Raw genomic sequence first — 16,605 nt, 5'->3', positions numbered from 1 at the left:
TGCTTGTGTTCCCTCTCTTGCTGTGTCTCTCTCTGTCAAATAAATAAATAAAATATTTTAAAAAAAGATGTTTTAAAAATCCTAAGAACCATGAATGGGAAGAATGTACTAGATCATGATGAACTTGTTTCAAATCAAGATCCCGTTCATTTATATGAACTTCAGGAACAGGCTGCGTGGGGAAAGAGGCCTGCCGAGTGCTGGTCCTTGCAGGTGGAGGACAGATTGAGAAGGGCCACAGGGGAACCTCCCGGAGGATGGAAACATTTTGTACCTTATTTGAGGTAGGAGCTATGTGGTGTATGTGTATTTGTAAAAACTCACTTAAGATCTTTGTGTTTCATGATATGCAAATTATATATCAGTAAGCAACAAAAGATCAGTATCATACGTAACAGTAAACCCCTGGTAGATGTTCCACTGAGATCAGGGGATGAACAAAAGACTCGCTACTATGCTGATTATTCTTTTAAATTATCCTGGCTAACCCTGTAACATTAAAAAAAAAAAAAAGAAACAATAAGTTTTTATTATTTGGAGAAGATATGACTGTCTACCTCAAAAACTTAAGAGGATCAACTGGAAAATCGTTAGAATAAAAAGAGAATATGGAAAGTGGGTGCATAGGAGACAAACACTCGAACATCAGGACTGTCATGATACTCCAACAATGAGCTAGCTGCAAGATGGAGCAGAGAGAAAATCCTATTCCTGGCAGCAACAGGACAGAATCTTAGCACAACTTTCACACAGAAATGTAGAGCCTGTGAGTGTAAGCCTGCAAACTTCCCTACATGATATAAAAAAGCAGCTAACAAAATGGAGAAGCAGGTTATTTTCTAGGTGGAAAGACAGAATCTCCAAGAAGTCAGGTCTCATAAAACTCATCATAGATTTAACATCACTAAAAAGTCAAAGGGACTATTTTTGAAAGCTGACAAAATAATTCCAATTTTTTTCCAGAAGAATAAACAGGTGACAAGAACCAGCAAAATTCTTAAAAGATGAAGGAACTTGCTTTATCAGCTATTAAAACACATTTCAGAGCTAAAACAATTAAAATAGAGACCAGGAAGAAGAACAGATGATGAATCAATGGGTCCAAATAAACCCCAAATAGACTTTTATAGAAACGGGTCCTCTTCATGTATAAAAAAGGAAAAAAAAAATCCATAAATAAATGGAATATTCAGTGAATTGTGTTGGGAAAATGAGGGTCATTTAAAAAAATAAAAATCATGTATCAGAATTTCCATCTAAATTCCAGATGAATTTAAAAGTTAAATGTATGAAAAAGTAAAGCTTTAAAAACAAGAGGAAAACTTACAAGAACTAGTATTTTATGCTTGTGTTGAGCTATCCAACCAAACATACAAATAATGAAAGAAATCACAGAGGAAAAGATCAACAGATTTAACTACGTAAAAATCAAATACTTCTGTATGTCAAAAAGGAATACACAAAAATTAAGAGTAAAAAGCAAACTGAAAGAATACGTGTCACACATGACAGAAAAAATCCTAAGGTTTTGATACAAAAACAGAGGAAAGGAAACTGACAGATCATAGAGAGGAAGCACAGAAAGCCAAGGAACTTGGGAAAATGTGTTCAGCAGGACTAGTAATCAAAGAAATGCAAAGTAAAAATCTTCAGAATGGAGACATAGGAGAGTATCTTTGCAAACTTGGGAGGAGGAAAAATATTCTTACGAGTCTCCTTCTAGATATTTCCATGTGTTGGTGTCCTGCCTTCATTGTGCCCTCAGGGCCTACTTTGCCTGCTGGGTAATTCATCACTGCTGGAGGAGACCTGCGTCAGTGCCCTGCCCCCCCAGAAAAGATGACCTGGGACAGCACACCCCCCAGAGCAGGAGACCAGGGAGAGCACTCCTCTCCAGAAGGGGAGACATGGAGACAACATCCCTCCCCAGAGAAGATGACGTGGGACAGCACACCCCCAGAGCAGGAGACCTGGGACACCACCTCCCACCCCCCGCCCAGAGCAGGAGACATGGGATAGTGCCCCCCTAGAGAAGATCTGGGACACCACCACCCCCAGAGCAAGACCTGGGAACAGTGTCCCCTGGAAGGGGAGACAGGGGACACTGCTGGGAGGAGATGCTACAAGGAGTTGACTAGAGACAGAGCAGCAGGGACGGGGAGAGAACTATGTGCGCATGGATCCACGAGCCATGCCTTGTTGCTAAAGCGTAACAGGCAAAGCAGTGAGTGGCTGGAGATAAATCTGGAGAGGCAGGTGGCAGGCGGATGATGAATAGCACTATGTGCCACAGTAATCAGCCTAGAATCTATTCTTTAAGCAATGAAATATCTATGGTGGAATCAGGGCTGGCCATGTGGCTAGAAGACGGGCTAGGGACCAGTCTCCAGGCCGTGTGGAGCCCTACGCACTCTGGGGGAGCTGAAGGAGATCATGGAGGAACTCAGGGCTCGCACCCAGCCCCCCCGCGGGCCCTTCTCTGAGGGGCCTCTGAAGGGTTTCTAGCAGAAGGGGGAGGCTTCACTCGGGCACATGTACATCTCGAGGGCTCCTGCTGATGGCTCGGGGAGGGCAGAGTTTGGGAGGATAACTGGAAGGACCCGTGTGATGGGGTGGCAGCCAGCAGGGGAAAAGGGGTTGCAGGAATGGAGAAGGGCAATGGGTTGGAGAAACATGTATAAGGTAAACCTTATAATTATTATATTTGTGGGGACAGAGTCAAAACGATGTCTGGGTTTCTAACTTGAGAAGGAGCAATCTCAGGGGATACATGATGAGTTCTGGCAGTTTGAGTTTGCTGAGCCCATGGGACAGCTGGGTGAGGATGTCTGGGGACATTTGGTTACATGAGTCTGGGGTCCAGGGCCGAGGTCTAGGTCGCAAACATGTTTTAGGGAACGGCAGCACACGGGCTCACTAGCTGGGGGGCACAGAGGAGGCGAAGACCGTGGCTGAGCAAGCCAAGTGAGGAATGCTGGCATGTTAGGGGAGGAGAGGAAACGAAGTCTCCAGACGAGTCACAGGGAATGGCTCGAGGGATGGAAGAAGAAGGGCAGGATCCAAGAGGGAAGCAGGAGTCAAGCCAAGGGAACACGGTGCTCTGGGTGGCCGGAGATCAAGAACATGGGCTGCACAGCCGTTCTGGAGCACCATGGCCACTCACTTGCACTTGGCCTTCAGGCCGGGGAGGCTCTGGCCTCCGTGGAGAAGAGCGGACGGCATGGCGAAGAGATGAGGAGGAGGAGGTGATTCTCTGGTGAGGCGGAAAGAGCCAGGAGGGAAGCAGAGCTGGAAGGCAGAGGGTGGCCGCGTATTAAGTCCTGGCAGACGTGGGACAGTGGGGCTGGCTTTCAACTCACAAGGGACTGTGGTGATTCCTTTCCCTCTCTGTGCTTCAAGTAAGCTCTAGATTTTTATTAGTGAGCATGCCTAACTTTAATAATAAAAATTACAAAGTTATCTTATATTTTAATTCAAGTATTTTAAGGTGTGATGGCAAAACCACACCCGCATCTATTAAAAAAATGAAGAGAAACAAAGCCCGGAGTTTTGTGTAAGGGTGTTTATTACCTGTGACTGCTTCCCGGGGGACACGCGCTACGGTGTAAAAAAAATTCATAGGAAAAGAGACAATCTTTCCAGCTGGTGAAAGATCTCAACTATTCTATTTTAGCAGTGGAATTAATGCCTTAGTGCAGCTCAGGGAGTGCAGGCAAAGGGCTCAATTTGAGGATTAGATTAAGGACTGCCTCTCCCAACAATCAGGGTTATCGCCAAAGCTTGTTCAATGAGTGCATGTGTTTCTAATACTATAAGAGGCCAACTCACTCAGCTGAAAGGATACATTTTTTAAAAGGTAAAACCATGGCTCTCATCCAAATACAAAATGAACATGTGCTAAAGATTTTAGGTAGTTCATTAATTCATGAAGCAACCAGTAAGTGCTCCAACGGTACCAAAAGGGAATTTGCGGCGCGCACTCTAAATGAGTTTACAGATAGATGCAAACCTGGTTCGTATCTGCAGAGTGATAACTGGTTACTGCAAGAACCACTCATAATCCAGACACGATTTATTTGCATTTCTATGGAGGAGAATTATTTGCATTACTCTTCAGTTCTGTACGATCCACGGAGTTGTGGAACAGCTTGAAAGCAATGAAAAGTGCGGGTCTCTATAGAGGCAGATAGCCCCAAAGGCTGCCGGATGAGACGCCGGGTAACGTGGGTTTGATCTGTCTCTGAGTCCACTTCAAAGCCTCTCTCGGTTTCTTCTCCTGCCTTGTTATCATAATCATCTCAAAGAAAGATTATTCTTGATCCAACTCAATGAGCGCTTAAGAGACTGGGCCAAATGCTCTAGCTGTTCACCAGAATTCTCGATCAGTTCGCCGCATCCTTGCTCTCAGGCCGCAACAATCCTGTGCTCTCTTAACCCAGGACCCCCAGGCTCCCCTTGCCTGCAGACCCTGTGTGCTCTCAGCAGCCCCCCGGCAGTTACCTCGGACCAGACCTTTGGACGCTGCTGCCCTCTTTGAGCCTCAGCGAAGAGAACTCTCACGCTCCACAGAGGGGCAGTCCTCAGGGTGCCTGCGAGGCCCAGCGTGCTCTCCGGAGAGGGTTTCGCCTCCAGGCACGTGCACGGACAAAGGCTCAGTGGGGGCTGCAGAGTTCTGTGTCATAAAAGCTCTGGAGAGGCCCTCTGGTAGTGGCTGGCTTGTGGTGAGGGCAGGTGCCGCACAGGGCCTGCCCCTGCCACGGAGCCACGCCAGGTTGGCCCCTGCAGGGGCCACGGTTTCCAGGAGGACGGCGTCCCGATCAGCCTGCCAGGAGCAGCTGGTTGCAGAGTGTGTCCCAAGGAGCCGATGGATGGACTGCTGCATGGAGTTAGTTAGACTCGTCCACTTGCACAGTGTGGAGCATAGGCCAAATACAATTTCCATTTTAGTGTACCGCTGCTAAGCTGTTCTTTGCGACCATAATTAGCCAGCATATTCAGCTGTTTCTTAAGGGCACCGCTTCCTAATAAAAATAAAGCCGGATCCTTGGCCCAGGGGACAGAGCTGGGCTTCCTGTTCGCTGTGGCACCAAGTTGGGCAACTATGCGACTGGCAATATACCGTGAACTGTTTCGGCAAAGCCCACAGACGTATTTTGCTCAGTAGAAATTGGAATCAGCCCAGAGATAACCGTCTTATCTGCTCTAGGTTCTTCGTGTAATAATACTTCAAGCAATAACAGTAATAGTGTAGAATACTCTAGATTCTTCGACATCACAGCCTCTGAAGGAGAAACAAATGGGAGTCGGAGCCAGCTCCAGAAAGGTCCAGTTGGGAGAATCAGATGCTAATGAGGGACTAATGATGCTCTCAGACCCTTTTGCCAGGACTTGAAGCGACTGAACGCCCACAGAGAGGACCCGTGTGTGCCAGGCTCTCTACTGGCTGTCACAGGTACAAAGAGAATTGGGCCCGGGCCACCCCTATGGGGTTCACGGTCTCGCTGGAAGACACACTTGTAGACCAGTAACTATTACACACGGTACCAAATACTCAAGGGGAAATACAGATAACGGTATCAGGACCCCGAGGAGGGAAGAAGGAAGGCTGCCTGGGCACAATGGCAGTGGGGGTCAAGGACAGGTATGGAGGAAAGCCATATTTGAGTTGGGACACCAAGAGTGAGGGAGAATTTCCCCAGGCAGACCCTCCCACCACAGCCGGCAATGTCCCGGCCCAGCCCCCCTGTCGTCTCCGTAGCAGCCAGCTGCTCTCGCCGTGCCTCGAGGCTCACGCTTTGGGGCCGTGGCTGATGCTGCTCCGTCCTCTGCCTGGCCCGGGTCTTGGGGCCTGTCCCCTTTGGAGGCTCTCTGCTTCATGTCCCGGCCGGTCCCCCTCGTACCAGGCTCCCACAGCACCAGCATGAACCTGGGCTGGAGCTCGTTATGTGGCAGGATGTGGTGATGAGTGTGCCCTTCTCCTTGCAGTTAATGAGTGGAGACTGATCACCTCAGCCCTGCATCCCAGCACCCGGCAGAGCGCCTGGGCTGAAGCAGATGACCGGTCAGGACTCAGTGTTGGGTGAGCGGACGCATGGGTGGAATGAAGGATTGCACAGGAAGCCTGTTTCCTGCTTGGGCAAGATGTCTGATTGGAAGAACCAATCACCCACGCAATCTGTTGAGAAAACAGCAGGAATGGTGTTTTGAAACAAAGTCTTATTTTGGTAACCTGAGAATGGTGGAGCACTTGTCTTTTGGGAGAGGGTCTAGGGCCGTAGCCCGAGTCCATCACAAAGGGACTCTACCAGAGAGATTTGTTTCAGTTCACTTGCCAAGTGCCCACCAGGTGCCAGGGGCCGAGGATACAGAGATGAACGAACCCGGTCCTGGTCTCAAGGATGCGGATGCCCAGCGGGGGCCGTGTCTGTCTGAATCCTGAGGGCAAGAGTTCTGCTCCTGTGTCGCTGTTTCCATACAGACTGGTGTCAAGCCCTACGGTTCTTACAGGCCGCATGACCACGACGTCCTCAGGAAACCCTTTTCTTCTCAGAAAGGTTATTTTAATAAATAATGCCGATGCCTTCTCCCTTTGACCAGAGCTGTTGAGCTGAAGCTACGATGGATGGTGGCACACAGACCAGTTTCCATTCACTCCCCTACCCCCCAATTTGAGGAAAGAGACTGGATGGGCCGTCAGAGGAGTCCATGGGAAAGGGGAACTAGGGCCCGGACCTCGGGCACCTGGTTTTCAGATGGGGCTCAAAACCAAAGCCGTCATAGCCAAGGATGTAAATTTAGAAACCCTGGGGAAGGGACTAACATCTTGCTCCTGGGACCTCTCTCAGCGGACTGGTTTGGGAACCGCCCCACTCAAGTGAAGGCAGGTTTGCAGAGTGGGTCCCTTTCATCTCCACACAGACGGGAACCAAAGTGAACCATCGTGGGTCGGCATTCACCTCAGGGCCGCTGCCAAGTGCCGAGAGGAGACTCTGCCCCACGGAACATCTCATTAAGAGCACAGGCTGTGGAGGCAGAGGGCCCCGGGGGGAACCCGCCGCCCCCTCCTACCGGCTGTGTGACCTCGGCCCGAGGCTTACTCTGTGCGGCGGCTGCCTCTGCTGGAAAATGAGTGGCACATAGGGCCTGCTGTGGTGCGAGCATGTGATGATCGGAGGGAGGATCGCTCGTACGAGACGAGGGGGAAGTATGAAAGATAATTAGGAGAGACTCAGAGAGTGAAGTCACTAATTATAGGACGAGCGGACGGTCGGCATGAGCGTGGGCAGAGCTGTGGGATGCCCGCACCTGCAGAAGTGAGCAGGGCCCACGAGCCACGTGCACTTCTGCCTGCGTGACTCGGGTTTCAGCGGCGGGACCCCGAGAGAGCTCCATTCCTAGCTGTCTTGAACAGGGACCTGTTTATAATGACAATGGCACAAGGAGACAAGCCGTGGGCCCCATGACGTGGCCTGTCACAAGATCCCAGCTCCCTGTGGTCTGGCTCTCTCGCCCATGGGGGAGGCCCGGGGAGAGTGCAGGATCACGGGGAGAGGGATAATATAATAAGGGAGGGTGGCAGGGCAGGTGAAAGCACTCAGGCACCAAGGACGGTGGGTTTCATTCTAACGCCTGTGGGGTGTATCCAGGGAGGACACGTCCTTCATATTTTAAGATGAGTGTTTCTGCTTGTGTCAGAATGCTTTGGAAGAGAAGAGTAGAAGCAGGGGGACCAGTTAGAGGCTGTCCTGGTGAGAGCTGGAGAGGGGAGCAGGGTCCAGCACGTCCTAGGATACACACCGGCAGGGTGGCTGAGCTGCGGATGTGGGCGTGGGGCCAGGTGAGGGAGGGAGGAGCGCCTGTTCTTGGCCTTCCAGCTGGAGCAACATAGACCTCACCAAGGGTGCCGTGGGGCTGGAACCAAGACTTGAACGCCCACACTAATGCGGTGAGGATCGTCAGGGTTAAAAGAACTTGAAATCACAGTTTGAAGAATTCACACGGAAGCATGTGTGAGACCACAAGACAGAGATGGGGAGGTCCAGGGAAGGATGCTGGAGACCAAGATCTCTCTTCAGGGAAAAGATGGCCCTTTAAATCACAGGGATGCACATGACTTCCTAAGAAGAGACTGCAGGGGGCAGAGAGGAGAGACGCTGGGGAGCCCGTCCCGTGGCCCGCAGAGAGGAGGGAAGGAGGACCAATGGGGCCGGAGCAAAGCCAGAAAATGCTGACGGAGGCCAAGAGGGGGAGGAAGGGACGGCCCCGGGAATACTTAGCCCGTGTCTGCGCCAGAGGAAACGTGTGAAGACGCTAACTAGTATTGTCCTTGGCTCCCAACCAGCCCCAGGTGCAGCATTGTTCCCCAAGCCCGAGTTGGCCCTGGGGACGGTGCTGAACGGGAGTGTGCACAGCCTCCCTTTGGGGCCTCGGCCTCCAGATCTGGGCTCTCACGGGAAGACCCCAGGCTTCCTTCTCGTCCCTCACAGGCTCCCATGTCACCTTCTATCTTTCCCGAAGCCAGAGCTGGGGTTTTCATTGGAACTCCGTAAAGCATCAGTAGCATCTTCCTGGTCGTTTGGGGTCAGAAGTAAGGGTTGAGGGTGCTACGAGTGCAGAGAGCAATCTGATTATTGTCCCAGGTGACGACTTGGCTTCATTACTTACTGTTCTCAGACAGCTCCACGATGTAATAAAGCACCGGGCTGTTTCCATCAAAGGGCCGAACCCAAGACAGCATTACGGCGTGGCTGTGGGAAGAGTTCAGGCTGGCCAGCAGGTTCTGAGGTGAGTGAGGCAGTTCACTTGGGCACAAAGGAACAAAAAGAGAAGAGAGCGCACATCAGACTTGACAGTTGGCCTGGTCCTTACCCTGCACAGGCCTGGCGGGCAATGTTTGGAAAATGGAGAATATAAAATATGCCCCAAACACAAATACTGACTGCCCCCCCCCGCAACCCTTCCCCGTTCACAACGTTGTTTTTTCTACCACAGAAATTTGATCTGATCCTTCTGGTGGAGATTACGCAGCTGATGACTCCGTACCTTCAGTCGGGTGGGGAGGGTCAATTTCTACACAGTATGTTATTTAATTGAGAAAACTCGGTCAGCAATTAGTTCTTACAACCCGAAGCTGTTAATGGAAATGCAGGAAGCCATGTAAACAGGAAAAGGCCTGGGAAATAAGACTGAATACGAAAGTCTGGAACGCTAGCATGTGGGATCACCAGCCGAAGGGCCGGCCTGTATTCCTGGACAGCGAGGCTGGCCCCTTACGGACAGCACAGGGCTGTGCTGTCATTCCGTCTTCTGCTGGGTAACAAACAGGGTTTGGGGGAAGGACTCAGGGAAACGTGGAGAAAACTGACTAAAACGCCCTGGAAAGAGTGAATAACACATCAGCAGGGCTATAGAATGGAAACACCATGAAAGCAAACAAATACTGAAAAGTGTTTCCTGGGATTTACTGGTGACAAAGCTTCAAAATCCAGCTGCATGGTTTCTACCAGCAAGGGTCTGCCACCATATAATCCTAAGGGGCCCCAGGCTGGGGCTTAACTTTCCATCTCACGGATCCAGGAGCGGCACCCTGTTCTGTGGCCACTGTTGGGAACAGCTTCTAGAAAGGTCTGCAGCAGGTGCTGGGGGAGGGGTGCCGTGTGGACCCGAGTCACCCACTCGCTAGTTTTTGGTCTCTCGTAGACATCAATTACTGCTGGCCCACATAGGTCAGCACAAAGAGCCATAATTATGCTTGATATTTTTAATTTTAAAAACGTACTCATTACACTGAAATTTATTAAGCCGTTGCATGCTTGCAGCTACCTAAGAAACACAGCTCTCTCTAACCCAGGCACACGATTAATAAACAAACTAGTATTTCCAGTGTAGACTGAAACTTTAAATTAGTACAATAAAGAATCAACTTGAGCCTGAAATGTTGGCTTGTTTTCTCTTTAATTGAGTTAGGTTTTAAATCAGAGAGGGAGCTGTTTCTCTTTGAGTTCTCCAGTAACTGATTCTCCCTTAAATTCCCAGTGAAGACCAATCTGAAGGGAATGCCAGGATAAAATACCTATTCTTCTCCCACGCCCCATTTCCTATTGAAATTGGTTTGTTCTGAAACCTAAACCAAAGTTGTTGAAGGAGTCCCACCTGAAAACAAACTGAGATAAACTTGGATAAATATGTCCAAATAAGACTGTGGTATCATAAAGAGCTGGTCTGGTCTTTGTCCCAGGTTCCTGAGGTAGAACTCTAAGCCCTTGGAAGTTCCTGAGGGACTGTCTTAGCTGTTGGTGGGGGGCCCGTCAGCCCACACCTGAGTTTATGCCAACAACGGCACTCATGGCGGCCCCTGCAGAGTTCTAGGAGGGGACCCGCCATGTTGGAAAGACCAACCATGTGGTTAGAGGGTTGGGTCTTTGAGCCAGTGAAATCAGCCAGACCTTCTGATCTCCTGGAAGAGGAGGGGTGGGAGCTGGGGACCAAGCTCAGTCACGTGGCCAATGATGACACCCCAGTAAAAACTTTGGACACCAAGCTCAGTTAAGCTTCCTGGTCAGTCATCAGACATCTGTGTGCCGGGAGGATGATCTCTCCCAAAGACGTGGAAGCTTTGTGTTGGGGACCCTCCCAGACCTTGCCCTTGCCTCTCATATGTCCGGACCTGATTGTATCCTTTATAATAAGACTGAAATCCTAAGTATGGCACTTAACTGAGTTCTGTGAGTTGTTCTAGGCAATCATCCACCCTGTTGGGGTCGTGGGAAGCCCCAAATGCTAGTGAGTTGGTCTGAGTCACGGGTGGCCTGGGGGCCGTGGAGCTGCAGCTGGTGTCTGAAGTGAGGAACGGTGCCCTTCACCTGTGGGGTGCATGCTGACTCCAGGGGGTCAGAACTGCACTGTAAAGACTTTCCCTAAAGTACAAGGTTTTCTGACATGACAAACACTAACTGGGAAGGCTGACAAGGCTGGTTTGTGTTCTAGGCTGTTGTTCATGCAGGACACTGCCACACACGGGCCTGAGGGCCACCCCCCCTTACTTCCAAGTTGGGAGGAGAGATGTGCATGCAGCCCCAAGACTTGGAAGCAGATGTAGCAACCGCGAGAGCCTGGAAGGATGGGGGTGGTGGAAATGAGGTGCTGGGAGGTCCTAAGAGGATCTTACAGTGGGCAGGAGGCAAGTCCAATGACACGTTTCAGAGGAGCGATCTGTGGGGGGTTGACCCTGGTTGTGAATCATTCTTCCCACCAAAACCAGGGTGTTGGTTTGCTCATCCTTCTCTCAGTCAGTGGTTATACTCCCATGCCCACCCTCACACACATCTAAGTAGTCGCTACGTCTGACCTACTGTCCCTGAGACACCAACCCCTCATTGCCACAGACCAGCCTCAGCCCAGCCAACACAAGCTCTCCCAAGAGCCATGACACGCAATCCTCCCGAAGGTCCTGCTTGCTGCCACAGTAGAGGGTCACGCCATGAGCTAGCCCCTGCATCTGCTGAGATGCCCTCCCACACTCTCAGCCCCCAGCCCACACTGGGTGCCCTCCTGAGAGCATCAAACTTTCAGCATCTCCCTGAGTAGAGCCATTCTGTGACCTGTGTGTAGGCACACGTGATGTCCCATTGACTGGAGGGTCGGGCCAATCAGAAAATCGGCCTCCGAGGCGTGGCCTCCCTCTCACCTTTGACTAATTCTTGAGCAGAACCGATCACTTCTACCTCTTGATTCCCATTGCAATTTATAGATTTTTCAGTTCACCAAACATCTTGAAGCCCTACAGGAGCAAGAACCCCAGTGCATTGTTTGATTATGGATCTGCCTCCCTTCTCTAGGGTAGGAAATTTCTTTTCTCCCTTCTTTGCCTCTTTTCCTGGATGCTGAGGGGGAGGCTGACACTGTCCTGCTCTCCCAGAGCTGACCAACTAAGGAGGGGCACAAGGTCTGCATCTAGACTGGGACAAGGTGAGGCACTTCAGATCAGGAGCCACAGGATGGTTCTGAAAAGAATGTTGGGTGGGAATGCAGGGCGGGGCTGCATCAAGGGTCACCTTGTGGAGACGGTGGGGCCACATGGCTGGAGGCATGTGGGTGAGTGGAAAGGGAGAGGAGGCTCCCTTAGGCAGGAGGGATAAGGAAGGGGAATGGCCTGCTGATGGCAAGGGTAAGACTGGGGGGTGGCTTGGGGGCAGTGGTGGGAATGCAGGGTTTGCACTGGGTCACAGAGGAAGGCAAGTAAGCGACACGTGTGTTCAAACTTTCCAGGCTAGCTGTGTGACATTGACTTTCCAGGGCCGGAACTGGGACCCCAAGGGCAGCTCACTGTAAAGTGTCCCAGGGACTGGACAAAAGATCATATGACATCTCTATAATGGTCAGGAGAGAGGACAGACGCTGAGACAAAAGAGGGTTAGAGATTAAGGAGCCAGGCATCCGGGCTCTGAGAGGAGATGGTGGGGGGCGCACAGCTTGCTGGGGACAAGCCTTGCAGAGTGGCCATTCTGGACCTTGAGTTTGGATGAACTGGACCCAAGGCTGTAGAGGAACAGGCTCCTATTGGACAACAGGAGTGTTCAACCTGTGGCCTCAGAGAAACCACTGTGTCTCTGCACACCTTGTTTTGTGGCCTTGCGTGGGACATGCCGGATCCACTTCTAAATCTTGAAAGTACATCTTTCCCACAGCTGGGAAAATATGGGGTTCTTCCACTCAATTTCAGATCATGTTTCTCTCAGCCTAAAATGAGAGCTAAGAGATGACCAATCTACAGGTGACCAGAGAGCTTTTTTTCTGGGGAGTGGAGTGTTTTGTAGATTGTGGGTCAGTCATAGCCACTTCTGGAGTGAAAGGAAACTACTTGAGCACCTGCCCTTTGTCCCTGCCTGCCCCTCAGAGCTTGCTGATTCTCACTCAGCATGTGATTCTAGTAAGAGTGGTTTCTGACTTCCCTCCTCTTTGCTGATCAAAAGCCACTAACGAGAAGGCCCTAGCGCCCACAAGAAGGGGGCACCCTGAACGGCAAAATAGTAGCCAGGGGCCTGAGATGGAGGGGAGATTGAAAAGACTCTGGAACTGTGAAGACAAAGCAGCCTTGAGACTTGAGACATTTAATGTAGGAACAGGGAGCTACAAGCCCAGTGGTGCCCAAGGACATGACATGATGCCTCCAGAAATCATGAGCCGCCATCCACCGCTGCGCCCCCAGAGTCCTCTTCATGGGTTCACGGTCATGCCCAAGATGGTGGCCCAATGAGCAATGTGACGTTTTACACATACCACAGGACTCAAGAGTTGGAAGGAAATTTAGATTTTTCCTAGTTCCAGCCTCTGTCCTGTAGGAAAATCCCCTTTATCTCTTGTGTTCAATCCTACCTGTTTGTCAATGCAAAGAACTTTTTAATATGCCTTGGAAATGTAAACTGTTTCTTTAAATGATAAGTTTTGGTTATCAGGAAAATTAAGCTTTGCGCAATACTTGACTGACCCCTCAATAACCGATAAATGAGGCTTTAATATATTCGGAATCCATTTCAGAGAATCTTATCTGATAGGAATAGACTGTCTTGGCGTTTCTCTGCCAACTTTGAAAGGAGATAAATGATCAGCAGAATGACTCACAGACAGTGATATGCAGACAGGGTGACAAATGAAAGGGATCTGGGAGCAATGGGGGTGAAGCTGGTGCTGAGTCACTTTGTAATTTAAAGAGAGCTGGGGGTGGGGGGAAGTCACTATCAAGAGAATTACACCACAAGACTATCGGAGATCAACAACAAGAAACCAGGACTGTATGGGAAGGAGATTAAGCCAAGTGTGTTTGGGGAAAACAGCTTTGAAAAAGATTCGAAGCAATTGGCAAAATTGTGGCCATGGGGGCACTTGCTGTGCAGAAGAGGGTCAGCTGGGTATTTTTCTAGGTGGAAGCGCTGACCTTTTAATGCACAAATGATGACCTGGTCAAACCCATCTTCTCTGACTTCACTCTGAGGATGAAGATGATGGGGGCCTGACAACTCTCAAGAAGCAGTATTAAATCGCTCACTCCTTATTATGGCTTTGTCAGGTGTAGCTTTATTTTTTTTTTTTTAATTTATTTGAGAGAATGAGAGACAGAGAGCATGAGAGGGAGGAGGGTCAGAGGGGGAAGCAGACTCCCCGCCGAGCAGGGAGCCCGATGCGGGACTCGATCCCGGGACTCCAGGATCATGACCTGAGCCGAAGGCAGTCGCCCAACCAACTGAGCCACCCAGGCGCCCCCAGGTGTAGCTTTATTGAGAGAAACCTCTCCCACTGCCTCAGGGACCGAATCTTCAAGTCAGCTCCATCAATTAGGTTTTCTCTGTACTCCAGGCTCCTAAGAATTAGTCTCTGATCTCAGAAGGAAAGATGCAAAGCTAATTGGGTCTTTAAATGATTAATAATTAATCCATAAAGCTCTAGGAGCCTGGTCCCCCTGGTGTGTGCAATACGGCAAGACGCTTTGGGGTATGGGGTCATCCCAAACTAGTTTCTTCCCGTGGGGCACCAGCGAAAGGCATCAGTGAAAGACACAGCCAACCAACCGGCGACCAGCATTTCATGACGACCTGCATGTGATTAATTTATACAGCACAATGTGGCACCGTGGAGATTTGTGGGAGCCTCTCCTCCCGGGGAGGTGATGACGGCAGACCCCTCATAATTAGTCCTCCTCTGTGATACCAATTACGTAAGCCCAGTTCAACCTCATGGGGGGGAGCGAGGCTCACTCTGACACGGGACATTTATGCACCTGGCACCGTTCCAGTCATGGAGAGCTCAGCAGCAAACAGACATATGTAGTGGGTCCGAGGGTCATAGAATGTGGTCAAAGATAAAGCAGGATACAAGAGAAACTTCCTGGCCCCGGGTGTGGGGAGGCTGCTCCTGATGAAGGAGTCACGGCCCTTCTTGCGAGATGGTGAGGGAGGAAGAGGAGCTGTGATTTACTGAGTACCCACCCAAAGCTGGGTTCCAGGCCAGGCTTCTACAAACGCTGGTTCGGTCAAACCTCAAAACAGCCCTATAGGGTCACGACGACATGTCCAGCTCGCGGTCAGGAAAACCAAGGTTGAGACACGGTGGCTACTTGCCCAAAGTCAGGAAGAGCTGGAGCGGGGTGTCCAGTCCAGCCTGGCTGGTGGGCGGCACCTCCCGAGGACCTGCTGGCCCCCGTGGCCCTGCCAGGACTCTGCTTTCTCCAGGGCTGTCCTGGGGGTGAGGGGACATGCATCCAGCCAGGCTGGCACAGAGGAGGGCGCTGAAACTCGCCACAAACACAGTGAGAGCAGGCCAATGAACGAACCGTCTGCTTCTGCAAAGCCCACTTCTAATGCCCCTAATTTCTATATTTAACAAAGTAGCTTTTAACTCAAGTGGGGAGGCAGGGGAAGTAGGCTTTCAGACTCCTCTGAAGGACACTGTTTAGCTGTAAGTACCTCTCAGTCACTTCTGCAATATGAGATTCTTTTTCCTTTTTTTTTTTTTTGTCATCTGAGTAAATCACGGAAATGTTACCAAGCTTGATTTGGAAGTTCTCTGAGAAGCACGAGTGCCCTGCAATCGTGACTTATGACCATTATCATTACTGTTGTCATTACTGATGTTGTAGGGTTTTAAGACCTATTCGGATCTAGAGAGAGGCCACACTATAACCTACCGCTTCCTCAATTCATTCAGATTTGCAGGAGTAGAGTGTTTATTACACTCAATTCACAAGGAACCAGTCTTCCAAACCAGTTCTGCAACCCAGTGTACCTAAATTGGTCTGAATCACAAATCTGCAAATATTTCTATATTTAGAGATGAGGTGTTTTACCATTACAGAAAGCCTGTTATTTTATAGATACAGCAACATTTGCTGAAAAATGTATTTTACTCAGAGGAAATCAAATAAGCAAATAGAAGGGAAGATATGTAAATCAGTAGAACATAAAAATTGTGCAGAATAAAAAGCATGCACTGTATTAGAAGCATGCAATTTGGCTTCTGCTGACAGAGTCTTTATGAAATGCTAACATTTATTGATTTGATACCAATGATGGATGATCTAAGAGTTCTCAAAGGTAGTTTTAAAAATGTGAATAGCACAGTGGATTATGTGAATTTGCTGGTCATGTACTCCAATATTATCAAAATTAAAAAAAGAAATCCCCAACATGACAGAAGGAGGAAAGACAGGAGGCAGAAAGAGACGAATGGGGGTTTGGGTGCCAGGGGCCCGGGATCTCCCCAGTGGGATCTGAGCCTGTGTGCTTAGGAGGAACAGCCTGGGGTGTGTGAGCCTCGAGGGAAGAGCCAATCAGAAGGAGGACCAGCCAATGGCCAGTAACCTACACACATTTATCCATTCATGGGCATGTCCACCAACCAACATATATTTAGCGAGCCCCTCTGGGGTCCCAGAGCACCACCAGGCACTCAAAATGCAAAGCCGTGCCATCCAGGTGCATCTGCTTCAGTGGGGCAGGTATGGTGAAAACAGGCATTTCCACCCGGGACGACCAGGGCTCTGAAAGAGGGTCCACGCAAAGGCCGGGAGGCTGTGAGACACCTGGTGTCCTGACCCAGGGGTGACCCTGTGGC

General features: G+C 50.0%; 1 protein-coding gene across 1 annotated transcript in view; it reads right to left on the bottom strand.

Annotated features, from left to right (window-relative positions):
• Positions 1-16,605, bottom strand: part of SDK1 (sidekick cell adhesion molecule 1) — an 821,758-nt gene that overhangs the window by 174,951 nt on the left and 630,202 nt on the right. Inside the window, exon 14 of the mRNA XM_081822645.1 lies at positions 8,665-8,801. Coding sequence (XP_081678771.1) covers positions 8,665-8,801 — 137 coding nt within the window. The remainder of the gene's footprint in view (positions 1-8,664; positions 8,802-16,605) is intronic.

This window comes from Leptonychotes weddellii, chromosome 5 (genome assembly GCF_054177405.1).
Source record: "Leptonychotes weddellii isolate Sample4059 chromosome 5, ASM5417740v2, whole genome shotgun sequence".
In the NCBI taxonomy this organism is placed as follows: Eukaryota; Metazoa; Chordata; class Mammalia; order Carnivora; family Phocidae; genus Leptonychotes; species Leptonychotes weddellii.
The sequence above is the reverse complement of the archived record's forward strand: the minus strand, read 5'-3'. Positions and strand labels throughout refer to the sequence as shown.